Source organism: Scyliorhinus torazame, chromosome 12, assembly GCF_047496885.1.
Source record: "Scyliorhinus torazame isolate Kashiwa2021f chromosome 12, sScyTor2.1, whole genome shotgun sequence".
Lineage (NCBI taxonomy): Eukaryota > Metazoa > Chordata > Chondrichthyes > Carcharhiniformes > Scyliorhinidae > Scyliorhinus > Scyliorhinus torazame.
Window position 1 is genome coordinate 38,991,782 of NC_092718.1, and position 14,342 is coordinate 39,006,123.

The 14,342-nt window shown below is 49.0% G+C and overlaps 1 protein-coding gene across 1 annotated transcript in view; it reads right to left on the reverse strand.

Moving 5' to 3' along the window:
* Positions 1-14,342, reverse strand: part of lipca (lipase, hepatic a) — a 118,614-nt gene that overhangs the window by 2,424 nt on the left and 101,848 nt on the right. The window contains exon 8 of the mRNA XM_072470714.1: positions 5,920-6,138. Within this exon, the coding sequence (XP_072326815.1) occupies positions 5,920-6,138 (219 nt within the window). The remainder of the gene's footprint in view (positions 1-5,919; positions 6,139-14,342) is intronic.

Consider the following 14,342-nt stretch of genomic DNA (forward strand, 5'->3'; position numbering starts at 1 on the left):
AAAAAATAATTTTGTACTCTAAATTTTTTTTTTTTTTAATCTATACTAATAACCCACTGTTGCTGCTCTGGAATCGAGTCTTATCACATCTCACAGTGAAAAGTGAATTTAAAAAATAAAAATCCAGGTGCAGATTGCTCCTTGAAAGCAGTATAGAAATAATTGACAAATTTGTAAAATGCAAATTATGGCCTATTTCAGGAAAATTGCGTATGTTCAAAAATGATGTAAACATGGGTAAAACCCTATTCTACATTTTATTAATTCCAAAACCCACACCTGTAAAATAAGATTTTACAAGGCTCAACAGACCATTTTCCCCAAACTTTCAGTAAATAGCCGACAGATTCACTTTCACTGTTCTGATTTGTGGAGTGTCGCAATGCTGCAACTGGTGCAAGTTCAAAACATAATTGATTTCAGTTGATTTTAATGACAATATTGTAGCCAAGTGATTAGATCACGGTTTCTTTATGTTTTTAAAGTTATACAAATAGTGGACTCATAGAATAGAGTTGCCAGCAAATGCTTAGAATCTGAATGAACATGAATTTGAATGGCATGGCTTCTATTTTTTGGTTAATGTAAACTTCAGGAATAACTCTGCAATAAACGATCTGCTACCACTTTGAATAAACACAAAGTTTGCTATTGGCCTGTGGAACTCATTTTTTCTTTGCAGCATCCTTTTGCAGAAAAATATAGGGCGTGATTTAATTTCCGCGTAGCGCTTCAGCGAGAGCACAACAATGCCGTTAGATCGCGGGAGAGGCCAAAATCGAGAATCGCTCTGGGTGCTGATCGGTTTGCGATCGAACCGGCCCACTCCCATTGGCAGATCCCGCCTAAGCGTGGCGAGAAACCCATAATCACCACTTAAGCCCGATCTCCATACAATTAACGGGAACGAACCATGCTGGGTCCCCTATTGTTTGTCATTTATATAAATTTCAGATGACCATGTGGGGGTAGGATCAGTAGGTTTGTGGATGACACAAAGATTGGCCAGGTGGTTAACAGAGAAGTTGAGTGTATTGGGTTACAGGAAGATCTAGATGGAATGGGCAGAAAAGTGGCTGATGGAATTTAACCCCAAAAAGTGTGACGTGATGAATTTTGGAAGGAGTAATGTGACAAGGAAGTAGTCAGTGAATGGCATGACATTGGGAAGTTCTGAGGAACAAAGGGACATTGGCGTGTTTGTCCATAGATCTCTGAAAGCAGAAGGGCAGGTTCATAGGATGGTGGAAAAGGCATATGGGACACTTGCCTTTATCAATTGAGGCATAGATTACAAAAGCAGGGAGGTCACTGTGGAGTTGTATAAAACTTTTTGGTGAGGCCACAAGTGTAATGTGGTGTGGAATTCTGGTCGGCACATTATAGGAAGGATGTGATTGCACTGGAGGGGGTGCAGAGGTGATTCACAATGATGTTCCCCGGGTTGGAACTTTTAAGGTATGAAGAGAGGTTGGATAGGCTTGGGTTGTTTTTGCAGGAGCGGAGAAGATTAAGGGGCGACCTGATCGAGGTTTACAAGATTATTGGGGGCATGGACAGGATGGATAGAGAGCAGCCAATGCCTTAATGGACACCAGTCCAAAGTGAGGGTTAGGGGGGATTTGAGGAAAAACCTTTTTACTCAGAGGGTGGCGATGGTCTGAAATGCACTGTCTGGGAGGGTGGTAGAGGTGGGTTGCTTCACATTCTTTAAAAAGTACCTGGATAAGCACTTGGCATGTCATAACATTCAAGGCTATGGGCCAAGTGCTAGCAAATGTGATTAGGTCGGCAGGTCAGGTGTTTTTCATACGGCGGTGCAGATCCGATGGCCGGAGGACTTCTCCTGTGCTGTATTATTCCGTGAGTCAGTGACCCCCTATCTAATGCTTGGACGGGGGTGGGGGAGCCTCCGAGGGGGGGGCTGGGCCAGTCCTAGTTGGGGTGGGTTGCCATCGGTGGTGTTGCCACCCCTGGGCTGGGCTAGTGGGGGGGAAATGGGTGTCTCTGCCATGCCACCCCCTTGACAGTGTGGTCTTGTTCTGTGGACAGCCTCTGCCCACCAACCACCCATAACTCTCACTGACTCTGGAGGCCACTAGCCACATGGCTGAAGGCTATTGCTAATTGGGAATTGACAATAGTAGTTAAGTGAGCACTTCGCACATCCCAAGTGGATTCCCATGGCTAGGCGTGCCATGTAGCATGTAGATGTTATTGCCCCGCTTCTCAGACCATAATGCCTGGAAACTGTGCGTGAACACTGCGGGAGGTAACACCACTGATGCAGCGTGCAATGTCTGAACACCCAGGGGCTGGACGCCAGCACCGGGGACTGCTCTGTGACCAGAGGATGGGCAAGTGCACCGGGTTGGGGACCAGCGCCCAGTCCGGGTAACGTTACATGCAGGTGTCTGGAGTACAGGGTGTGGGGTACCATGAGCAGAGGCCCCTACTACAGCCGGGGGGGGTGGGGGGGGGGGGGGGGGCGGGCAGGGTGTGCCGAAGGGAGGAGGAGCAGTGGGGAGTACTGGAGGGCCCTAGGGTGGAAGACACTGCTGGTTGCCAGTCTCACCCTCTCCAATTCCTTACAGATATTACATGGTGGGGACGATATCTTGGACCCATGGAAGCTGCCCTCGTGCTGCTGCTGGCACGCCAGGTGGCCAGATGCCAGAGGAGGATGTGGCAGCAGCGGCGACAGAGACTCGAGGTGGTGGTGCAAGGTGTACAGGCGTTGCTGGCCTTTCGAATGGATGACTGTGTGCCACAGGAGGCTCCACCTCAACAAGGGGATGGTACGGCACCTGTGCCATGTCCTTGCGGACTTGGCACTACATTGGGGAGGATACCCACTCTCAGTGGCTGTCAAGGTCACTGCAGCCCATCCAGGATCATTCCAGGGCCCGAGTGGGAACTTGTGTGGCATTTCTCAAGATGCAGCCCATGTGCAACCGTGAGGTCACTGCATGTTTACCCGGGCAATGAACTATATAAACTTGACATGGACCAAGCCCAACAGGATGCCCGAGCAGCAGGAATCTCCGATATTGACAGGATTGGATTGGGTTTGTTTATTGTCACATGTACCGAGGTACAGTCAAAAGCATTGTTCTGCATACAGTTCAGACAGATCATTCCGTACATGAAAAGAAAATACATAATAGGGCAAACATAAAATACACAATGTAAATACATAGGCAGAGGCATTGGGTGAAGCATACAGGAGTGTAGTACTACTCAGTACAGAAAGATTAGATCAGTCCATAAGAGGGCCATTCAGGAGTCTGGTAACAGACCCAGGCTATGATTGAGCGGTGCTTCAGACTTCTCGCGATGCGGTCCCGATGTCTTGATCACTCTGGTGTTGCCCTGCAGTACACCGCCCAGAGGGTCGCCTGTTTTGTGGTGGTCTGCTGTGTCCTCCTCAGCCTGGCATAGCAGCGGGCCGACGAGGTGGAGGGGGAGGAACATGTGGCCATTGCCAAGGAGGAGGACAAGGAGGCACTGGACCTGGAGGGGCTGGAGGAAAACCCCTGGGAGACCCCGCAGGACCAGCCGGAGCATGAAGGACAGGTGGTAGCGGCGAGGGTCCAGCTGCATTTAGGTGTGACCCCAGATGCACATCAGAGGTGGAGGCAACCAACTGTCTACACCGTCCCATGGCCTTCAATACCCCGGGTGGGCATCCTCTGGGAGCTCTGGGGTCGGAGGGTCCCGGCGCACTTGCCGGTGGCATATGCCCCGCCATATTCCGGGTGCTGACTCGGAGATGCACTGTTGTCAGTGGGGTGGGTCTCGGGGGAGCAGGTAGCCGCTGTTGCCACTCCATAGGGTGGCTCCAGCTTGGCACCCAGCATCCCCTCTTTCCCGTCAGTGCTAATAGGGCCCTGGGCTGAGGGGCAGCTGGACTGAGCACTAGCTGCCCCTTTGTCACCTGGCTCTGCCAGCCCTGGTGGCTCCGCAATGACTTCAGCAAGGTGTCAACGCCCTTGGCGGTAATCTTCAGTGACTGGGACATGCTCTGCAGCACCCGGCAATGCCCACCTACGACAGGGACATGCTCCCCAGTGACTGGGACATGCTCTGCAGCGCCCCGTCTATGCCCATCTGAGACGGGGACATGTCCTGCAGCACCTCGGCTATGCCCATAAGGGACTGGGAATCCCCCCTGGCGACCGGGAAGTGCCCTGGGGAGCCCTTGGCAATGGCCACCTGAGACTGATACGTGCTCCGCAGCGCCTCATCAAGGTCCACCTCATACTGGACCATGACCCCAGAAACTGGGACACGCTGTCGAGGCACTCCGCCTTGGCATTCACCAACTGAGCTACGCCTTGGGCACCTTCACTCATGCTGCCGACATCGTGCACCAGGCTCCACTGCGGTCGCCACCCTAGCAGTGATGGCCTCGTGCCACGCATTGCCGGTGCCATCTCCTTGGCCCGTAGCCCCTGGGACTCCTCCAAGCGGCTATGGATCTGCTGGAGTGTCGCTGACATCACCCTCCAAATTTCCCAGGCGCACCCTAACATCTGCGTCCGCTCCAGGTAAACCTGATCCAGAGGCTCTGCCTCTGTTTGGGACCCAGCTGGGTCCTGGGATCCAGCAGACCTCCGTCGGCTGTCTTGCCTGGGCATTCCTGCCGCCACCTCATGTGTTGTGCTCACCAGAATGGGCCACAGAAGCCTGTCCACTACCGTTCCCCACTGAGGTGTGTGTCTCTGCACTGATTGAGGGTGGGGATGATAGCTGTGACGCTTCAATGGTGGTGTCTCGGAGCTCCCCTTCGAGGTGTTCCCATGGGAGGCAGGGTGGGTGACTGCCCAAGATGGGCCAGCATTTTGGACGGAGATCCTGTGGTAGATTGGACATATGGCCAGTGGGAGGGATGGGTCAGTCTGTATGGCATTAACTCCTGGGTGACAAGCCATCTGGGTGGGGGCCGGTGTATCCTCAGCTCTGCGCTGTATGCCAAACTCTACATTGGTTAGAGATCTGTCCTCAGCCAACCAGGCGACCTCCAGTGCCCAAACCTCATACAGGTAATGATTCTGATCAGAGAGCCCGCCATCTGTCTGGCCCTCTGCCGTCTATTGTGGACCAACCTCTACGGGGACACAGAGAGGGCATTGTTAACTGCACACGTCATTCAGTGTGGGCGTCGGTGGGGGGGGGGGGGGGGGGGGGGGGGGCGGAGATTTGGGGCTGGGAAAGGGGAAATGGCCCGTATAGGGGCAGGCAATGGAGAGGGGGGGTGCACTGCTGGACACGAGTGGGCAGGGATACGGAATGGAATGGTTGGGGAGGGGGGGTCCCGTGCCAACTCACCCCTGCGGCTCGGTGGCGGTTGCTTACGACACTGGGTGCTGGTCCTCGTGGTCACACTCCCCGAGCTGACAGCCACTGCCACTTCCTCCCAGGCGGCACTGGCTGCCCTGTGGCTCACACTCCGCAACCCTTGGGGGAGCCGAGCATCCCGTCTGGCCTCCACCGCATCCAGTAATCTGCCCAGGTCGGCATCCCCAAATCGTGGGGTTGGTCTTCTGAGTGGCACAGCTGCAAACTGAGTGGGGTTGATTGTGCAGGAGTGGTTTAAGTGCTACTCTCTCTTGTTAACCGGGGGTGGGGGGGGGGGGCTGGCGAGCGCGGCCTCAGCGAATCAGCCGGCGGGACCACCATTTACAGCATGAAACCCGTGACGCCTCATTAAGTGGACCAATTAACGTTTTGTAGCGGGGACGGCCTCGCTGGTCCGAGCATCGAGAAGCTCGCAGCAGTTCCCGCTCGCTACCGCTTTTGGAAACCTTTTGGTTAAATCGTGCCCCTAATTTAAATTTGTGCACTGCAAGGATTTGAGAGAATGGACTTGATTAGATGACATTTAAAGCAGCCGCAATCATTTTTCCAGTTACTTACTTATGTTGTGTTTCTCCAGCTTTGATTCGTATTTTTCTCACAATAAGCTCTGGATTTAGATGATTTTGTCCCCATTGAAAATATGTTTGAACAGTCTTCCAAAGGTTTGTCCAAGCAACAGGGTTTTCCCATTTGAACTTCAGCAACATCAAATCTCCAATGTTCACATCAGTGTGTATCAGGAAAGAATAGGTTTTGTTGGTAGTAATGCTTTCAACTCTGAAATAAAATAAAACATCGGCCATTATATAATCGAAAACCAGTGTAATTTCAAAACAGCTGTTCATTGGTAATTGGGACTGTTTCAAACAATATCGTGCAGGTATTCCCTACCCTAATGGGGATTCTTAAACAGTAGCTAAGAAAAACTACCACACCCAGTAAGAATCAGTTGTTCTTTCCATCTGTTTTTTTTAATAACTCCGATCAAGAGAAAAACAGGATTCCACTGGGGAGCCCCAAGTATAAATGCACACCTTATCTGAAGAAAAGGCAAGGCCTCTCGTGGGGAAGCTCCCATGATCATAATAATCTTTATTAGTGTCACAAATAGGCTTCTTTTAACACTGCAATGAAGTTACTGTGAAAAGCCCCAAGTCACCTATTCGCGTACACACACACAGAATTCAGGATGTCCAATTCGCCTAACAGCACGTCTTTCGGGATTTGTGGGAGGAAGCCGGAACACCCGGAGGAAACCCACGCAGTCATAGGAAGAACGTGCAGACTCCGCACAGACAGCGACCCAAGCCGGGAGTCGAACCTGGGACCCTGGCGCTGTGAAGCAACAGTGCTAACCACTGTGCTACCGTGCTGCCCTATGCTATAAGCAAAAGACATTCTTCTGTAGAAGGCATCCATATCTTATTTTAGTTGTCAGTCGATCCAGAGTCAGTTAATTTAGGGACCTTTTTTGGCCTATTGACTAATTTGTTTTATTCTCTTCCAAACCTTTGTCGTCTTTAAGTTCTCAGAAAAGCAAGGGGACAAGTGATTGAGATCATTGTATTCACCACAACTTGCCCATTTGTCATAGGAGATGCGTTCCCAGACATGGAAGTGGTTGTCTGAAGACTTTTGGTTGTATTTTCTCCGTCATCTTACAAAAGTTAACAGGTGACATGTGATTCAGACCTGTCACAATCTTCCTGACTCTGACCTGTACTCAAACACTCGGTTCAATTTGTCGACATGTTTTGTGTGTAGAAGGACATTTTTTAGTTCGCTGACTGAGAATCGTAAAAATTCTCTCCGTGCAAAAAAGCCAAGTTTAAGAAGGGGTTTGTTTTTTAAAAATTCATTCACGGGATATGGACATCGCTGGTTACACCAGCATTTATTGCCCAACTCTAGTTGTCCTTCAGAAGGTGGTGGTGAGTTGCCTTCTTGAACCGCTGCAGTCCTTGAGAGGTGTAGGTACACCCACTGTGCTGTTAGGGAGGGAGTTCCATAGCTGTTGCCCCAGTGACTGTAAAGGAGCGGCAATATATTTCCAAGTCAGGGTGGTGAGTGACTTGGAGGGGAACCTCCAGGTGCTGCTCTTGTCCTTCGTGGTGGTACTGATTGTGGGTTTCGAAGGTGCTGCCTAAGGAACCTTGGTGAGTTAGTGCAGTGTGTCTTTGCCTGATATGAAGTATGCATTCCTGTACAAATATATTCCAGTTGAATAAGCTTTGAGGACTCAAATACAGGTTGACTATAGCCAAGACTGAGTAACCTCAAATACAGATAGGGTGCGATTCAGCCAAAGGATCTCTGTCAATTTGGGCGGGTTTGGCAGGGTGATTCTCGCCGGCCTTTTGGGAGTTCCACTCTGCTATTCAACCACATTTAGTCAGTTTTGGGGGCCTTGGGGTTTCTCCCCAGTCGGGCCCGCACTGAGAAATGTTGTCAACACTGGGAATTGAACTCGCTGGGATCGGCGTGTTGTTTTTAAGGGTGCCCTGATGTCTAAGTGAGCTTGAAGGTCACCCACACCGCCCACCCATGGGCAATGTCACCCCCCTGAACACATGGTCATTACAGTAACTTCATTGCAGCGTAACGCAAGCCTACTTGTGACAATAGTAAAGATTATTACATGCCCCCCCCCCAAGTGAAGACATTCTGCTAAGGGGTTGCTGAGGGGCCCCCTCCCTTTTCAGGCCTCCCCACCCCCCCCTTTTGGACACCCCCGCTTCACCCCCCCCCCCCCCCCCCCCAAAACCATTAGTCGGCCTCATCATAATCACCCTTCCAACACCCACCCCCCACCTTTCCTACTATCCCTCATGCTCCCTTTCACGGACATGGCCCCCTTCAGGCCCAGACACATGCCAATGGCACCCAAGCACCCCACCACTGCCACCTGGGCACCTTGGCAGTGCCAGTGTGAAGGTGCCAGGCTAGCAGTGCATGCGTGCCAGAGCCAGGGGGACACTCTGCCCTGTCCCCGATTACACAGGGATCTCCAAAGGACAGGGAGACCCCAGGTGCCGGTTGTCGTGGTCCACATTTGCGTGGATCAGTATGAAACTCCGCCTGATCCAGGCCTCGCTGGAGAGGCCGTGAGTTCCTGGGCCCTGGGAGAATATGGTACAAGCAGAGGGCAAGGTCCAGAACTGAGTTTCTGAGTTTCGGATGAATCTCGCGAGATGTCTCAAGCATCAAGAATCTTGTGAGAGGTCTCTTGCGAGATTCAAGTTGGGAGTGACGAGGCCAGTAAATCCCACCCATAGACTATTAATGTTGAATAATCTGCTATAACTACTCTAATGTGCCTGCATTTCACATTCGGTTTCAAAGTGTACCTTTGGTGACCAAAGGAATCATTAGAAAACTGCTAACTGTAGGTTTGACCTCTCACTAAGTATTAGGAAGTCTTAATTAAGTAGCACAACCTGCCATGAAGTTAATGGATTTCCATCATACTACAGCATGAACACACAGGATGCCTTACCGAAAAGTATCTCTACCAGTTATAGGCACAGACCTTCAGTAAGATCTACTTGCCTCTCTTTAACCCAATCAAAGTAGTCATCAGCCCCTGAATATGTGAGCATAAATTAGCCCCTGAACATGTGAGCATAAATTAGAATAAACGGCCCGTGGTTAATACTTTCCAACATTTATGTTTCAGAGCTACCTTGTGATGTGTTGGGTGTTCTGGATCACATACAGGTCACCAACACTTGAAATAGTGCAACACTATTTTATTGAATCATTAACTGTTCAAACATACTTAGACTGTGGGTTAATACGATACTAGCTTTAACTAAAGACCTCTGCCTTGTCCTAATCAGCTGATGCACTCAGCACATGGTGAATGTCTGTGTTGCAGGCTGTGAGCTCTGTCCTCCTAGCTAGCTGCAACTCGAATGAGCAGGAACTCTGATGCTCCCTGTCTTTATAGTGCGTGTGCTCTCACTGGTGATTGGCTGCGGTGTTGTGTATGTTGATTGGTCCCATTGTGTGTCCATCAGTGTGTGTGTCTGCACCATGATATATTGGTGTATATTATGACACCTTGCTGCCTCAATGTACCGCAAACCAGGTCTGTTCCATCAGCTTCTGATGTTGGTGCAGTGAACAACTAGGGGTTTTAATAGACAAAATAGCTTTGTAATAAAGAACATGTACAGAGCATACAGAACCTTTTGCATTGTCAGGACATCAGCGAGTGCTTCACAGCCAATGGAGAACATTTGAAACATACTCAATTCTGTGTGCAAAATCATTGCTGTGTTTGTCAACCTCCAACAAAAATGCCAATTGGCTAGAACATGAGGAGAATGTCCCAGCTCTTCATTAAATAGTGCCAGAAGATCTTTAACATTCCTTCAAATGGCTTTTCATTCAAAAGTCAAGAGAAGCAACAATTTCAAGTGGCAGCGGGCACAAACAAAGCTAAATTTGGTTTTGAACTACCATTATAGATGTGTAAGTATCTTAATCTTTAGCTGCTTTTCATTTGATTCCTGCCTCTTGGATTCTAGACCTGTTCTACGCAGAGTAAAATGTCTTCTGAACGACTCACTCAAGTAACTCTATTGAAGGGCAGTGTCACCGGGAAGGTGGTGGCTGCTTGTTGGTATGACACACACCTGAGGCTCAGGATTGTCATAGAGTTGAGAGAGCCACTTGCCTGTGGCCTGGGTCCATCAACCATTGTAGTAAACACCACTGGTAACACATTGCATGTATTACGGTACTGCCACTGTATTACAGGTACCACAGTAAATCCCAGCCTGCTGGCTCCTCCCAGCAGGCGGCGCATAAAAGTGTATGTTCTCCTGTGCTGCTCCCATTCTGGTTCCAGCTGCAGGAGGCACAACATCTTGTGCAATAAAGCCTCGATTGTTCCACCATTCTCGTCTCGTGGTAATTGACGGTGCATCAACCATATAAAATAAATCTTAAATTGTTGGGCAGGAATTCACCTTGGTAGATGAAGATTTGTTTCAGTTGCTGTGATGTTGTCTAAACTGCTTTCGAATCTACCATACGTCAAAGAGAAAGAAAGGGTAAAACCAGCCCCATATGGTGCATGGTGAAGATTCAGTCCAATTAGTGCCCACTTGGGAGCCTCCTGCTTTAATGGTGTTAACCCAGTATCGGGCAGGGATTTTGCCATGCGGTATGCGCAACAGGCAAACCCATGTGGGGTTTGTTCTGGGCTCTTGGTGTGTGGGTTCCTTGTTCAAAGGCAATTGGTGCCAGATCAAAGGATCCAGCATCTGGAATGGAGGGGGGAGGTGGGGGGGGGGGGGGGGGGGGGGGGGGGGGGGGGGGGGGGGTCATTGAGAGCCACTGCCCTGCCTTTGCTGACCCCTTGCTACTGTGACCGACTCCCCCTTGCTGCCATCTCCTGCCTGTGGCCTGGATCCATGACAATCCTGAGCCTCAGGTGTGTCATACCAACAAGCAGCCACCACCTTCCCGGTGACACTGCCCTTCAATAGAGTTACTGGCCTCTGATTGGCCAGCAGATCTCAGCAGGCGGCACCTTTGCCCCCAAGTTCTGATTCCAGGAAGGCCCAGCACTGGCAGTTAAATGCCTGAGTGGCACTTAGTTTAAAAGTCACCGGCTTACTAAATTTTAACTGTCTTGACCAGTGGTAACACTCTCATCTTCTGAGGCAGAGGATAATGATTTCAAGTCTCACTCCAGAGATCTGAGTAACTAATCCTGATTAATGCTGGAGTGCAATCAGAGATGCAGCCTTTTAGCTGAGTAATTAAGCTGAAGCCCTTTGAGGTGGTTGATTCTCCGTCCCACCAGACCCATTTTTGGTGCGACGTCCCCCTGCCAGCAGCGGGATTCTCCTTCCTGGCAGCCGGCAAACGGGCTTTCCCATTGTATCCACCCCCATGCCGTTGGGAAATCCGCGGGTGTACTGGAATGTTTCTCCTGGTGTCCTGGCCTGCATTTACGCTTCAACCAAAATCCCCCCCCCCCCCAAAAAAAATTATCTGGTCATTTATCTATCTCGTTGTTGATTTGCTACCTAATTTTATTTACACTTGAAGTGCGTCCTTGCTTTGTGAAGTGATTTGGGACATCTTGAGGTCGACAGAAGAACAATATATTCAAGTTTTTGGTCTGGTTTTACAGGTAAGTAAAATTGAGATGTGATTTTAGTCGTATTCTTCCAAAAAATCTCAATTTTAGTTAATTTACATTTGTGCATGAAAGGCAGAACACTTATTCTACTACATGTCTGTGACCATAAAAGCACACTATTATGATAATTGCAGTCATTTTTATTTCAAACACCAGAGGGTGCAAATAATGGGGAAACCATTAAAGAACCAAATTCTTCTGTGCAGCAAGAGCCGAGAGAACAAAATACATGTCAGCAATTACTCAGACGTAGAATCATAGAAAAGTTACAGCACAGAAGGAGGCCAATTGGCCCATCTTGTCCATGCCAGCCCGAGGACACCCAGGTGCCCTTCCCAATCCCACCTTCCTGCACCCGGTCCACAGCCCTGTAGCTCTGCACACTGTCATTATGAGAGTACCTTTAAGAAATAGGTGTTTATAAATGGGTGTGTGTATAAATATCTGTAGTGAGAGTACCTTTAAGAAATGGGTGTTTATTACTGCAGTGATGTCAGAGTGGGTGGAGCTGGGCTGTCTGTCAGCTTTTTACTTTCATTTTAGGCTGTTTGCTGCAAGGTGCATTTTAGTTTCGTTTTCAGAGCTGAATAGCTGCAGCCACAGCCAGAAGGTGTATTAGTGTCTCTCTCTGTAATCTAAAGACTGTAAATCGATCCTGGTGATTTAAAACTAATAACAGTAGTGACTTTAACCTGATGTGCTTCTGGTAAAAGGTGTTTTAAGTCTTATGGATGTTAAAAGGAAAGCTTAAAGGATTACTTAGTGTTGTATTCTTTGGGGGGGGGGGGTTGAATTAATGGTTGCTAAGATGTTCACTATGTTTTAAAAAGGTTAACTTGAGTTCATAGAATAAACATTGTTTTGCTTTAAAAAATACTTTTCCATTTCTGCTGTAGAGTGGGCAGTGTGCTCCCCATGCCACAATCTATTAAAACTTGTGGGTCAGGTGAACTCCATGATACACTTTGGGGTTCTCTAAACCCTGGCCCATAACAGCACTTAAGGCGCCGATCCAGATTCGTTTTAAAAGAGTTTAAGGTCTCTGCCTCCACCACTAACTCGGTCAGCGAATTCCAGACTCCCACTACCCTCTGCGTAAAAAGGTTTATCCTCATGTCCGCTCTACACCTTCTGCCACACATTTTGAATCTATGTCCCTTGGTTCTAGAATTCACCACCAAGGGAATCATTTGATCCTGTCTACCCTATTTCTTCCCCTCATAACTTTGTGTTTATCTTAACTTGCGTTCTTTCCTTTGTTCCTGCTTCAGGGATTTCTCATCAAAGAGAAAATTGAAGCTGTTTTGTCTCCAGTACACGTTTTGAAACTTAACTCAAACTCTTTTTAAAAAATTAATTAATTTACAAGATGTGGGCGTCGCTGGCTCGGCCCATCCCGAGTTTCCCTTGAGAAGGTGGTGGTGGTGAGCTGCCTTCTTGAACCACGGCAGTGAATGTGGTGCACAGACAGTGCTGTTAGGGAGGGTGTACCAGGATTTTGATCCAGTGACAGTGAAGGAACGGTGATATATTTCCAAGTCAGGATGATGAGTGGCTTGGAGGGGAACCTCCAGGTGGGTGGTGTTCACAAGTACCTGCTGCTCTTGTATTTCTAGATGGCAATGTCATGGGTTTGGAAGATGTTGCCTAAGGAACCTTGGTGAGATCAGGAATTTAAAAAAAAAAAAATTCATTTACGGGATGTGGGCATCGCTGGTTGGGCCAGCATTTATTGCCCATCCCGAGTTGCCCTTCAGAAAGTGGTGGCCTTCTTGAACCGCTGCAGTCCTTGAGGTGTAGGTACACCCACTGTGATGTTAGGGAGGGAGTTGCAGGATGTTGCCCCAGGGACAGTGAAGGAGCGGAGATATATTTCCAAGTCACGGTGATGAGTGACTTGGAGGGGAACCTTCAGGTGGTGGGGTTACCGGGTATCTGCTGCCCTTGTCCTTGTAGGTGGTGGTGGTTATGGGTTTGGAAGGTGTTGTCTAAGGAACCTTGGTGAGTTACTGCAGTGCATCTTGCAGATGGTACACATGGCTGCCACTATTTGTCGGTGGTGGAGGGTTTGAATGTTTGTGGAAGAGGGAGCAATCAAGTGGACTGCTTTGTCCTGGGTGGTGTTGAGCTTCTTGAGTTTTGTTGGAGCTGCACTCATCCAGGCAGTGGAGAATATTCCATTACACTCCTGACTTGAACCTTTGGCTTTGGGGGGGTCAGGAGGTGAGCGACTCACCATAGGATTCCGAGTCTTTGACCTGCCCTGGTAGTCCGTATTAATGTGGCTATTCCAGTTTCAGTTTCTGATCAATGGTAACCCCCAGGATGTTGACTGTGGGGGTTTCAGCGAAGGTAATGTCATTGAGTGTCAAGGGGCGATAGTTAGATCCTCTCCTATAGGAGGTGGTCATTGTCTGGCACTACTTGTCAGCCCAAGCCTGGATATTGTCCAGGTCTTGCTGCATTTGGACATGGACTGCTTCATTATCTGAGGAGTCACGAATAGTGCTGTACATTGTGCAGTCATCCGCAAACATCCCCACTTCTGACCTTATGATGGAAGGGAGGTCATTGATGAAGCAGCTGAAGATGGTTGAGCCTAGGACACTATCCTGAGGACCTCCTGCAGTGATGTCCTGGAGCTGAGATGATTGGCCTCCAAACACCACAACCATCTTCCTTTTTGCCAGCTATGACACCAACTAAAATGGAATTGGATTAAGTTAGAGGGACAATTTTGAGATTGACACCAATGATTTTTTAGAAGTATGTTAAAAATCAGGGACAGTCGAGGGCTGTCTTGGCCTTTTGAAAGATTGGG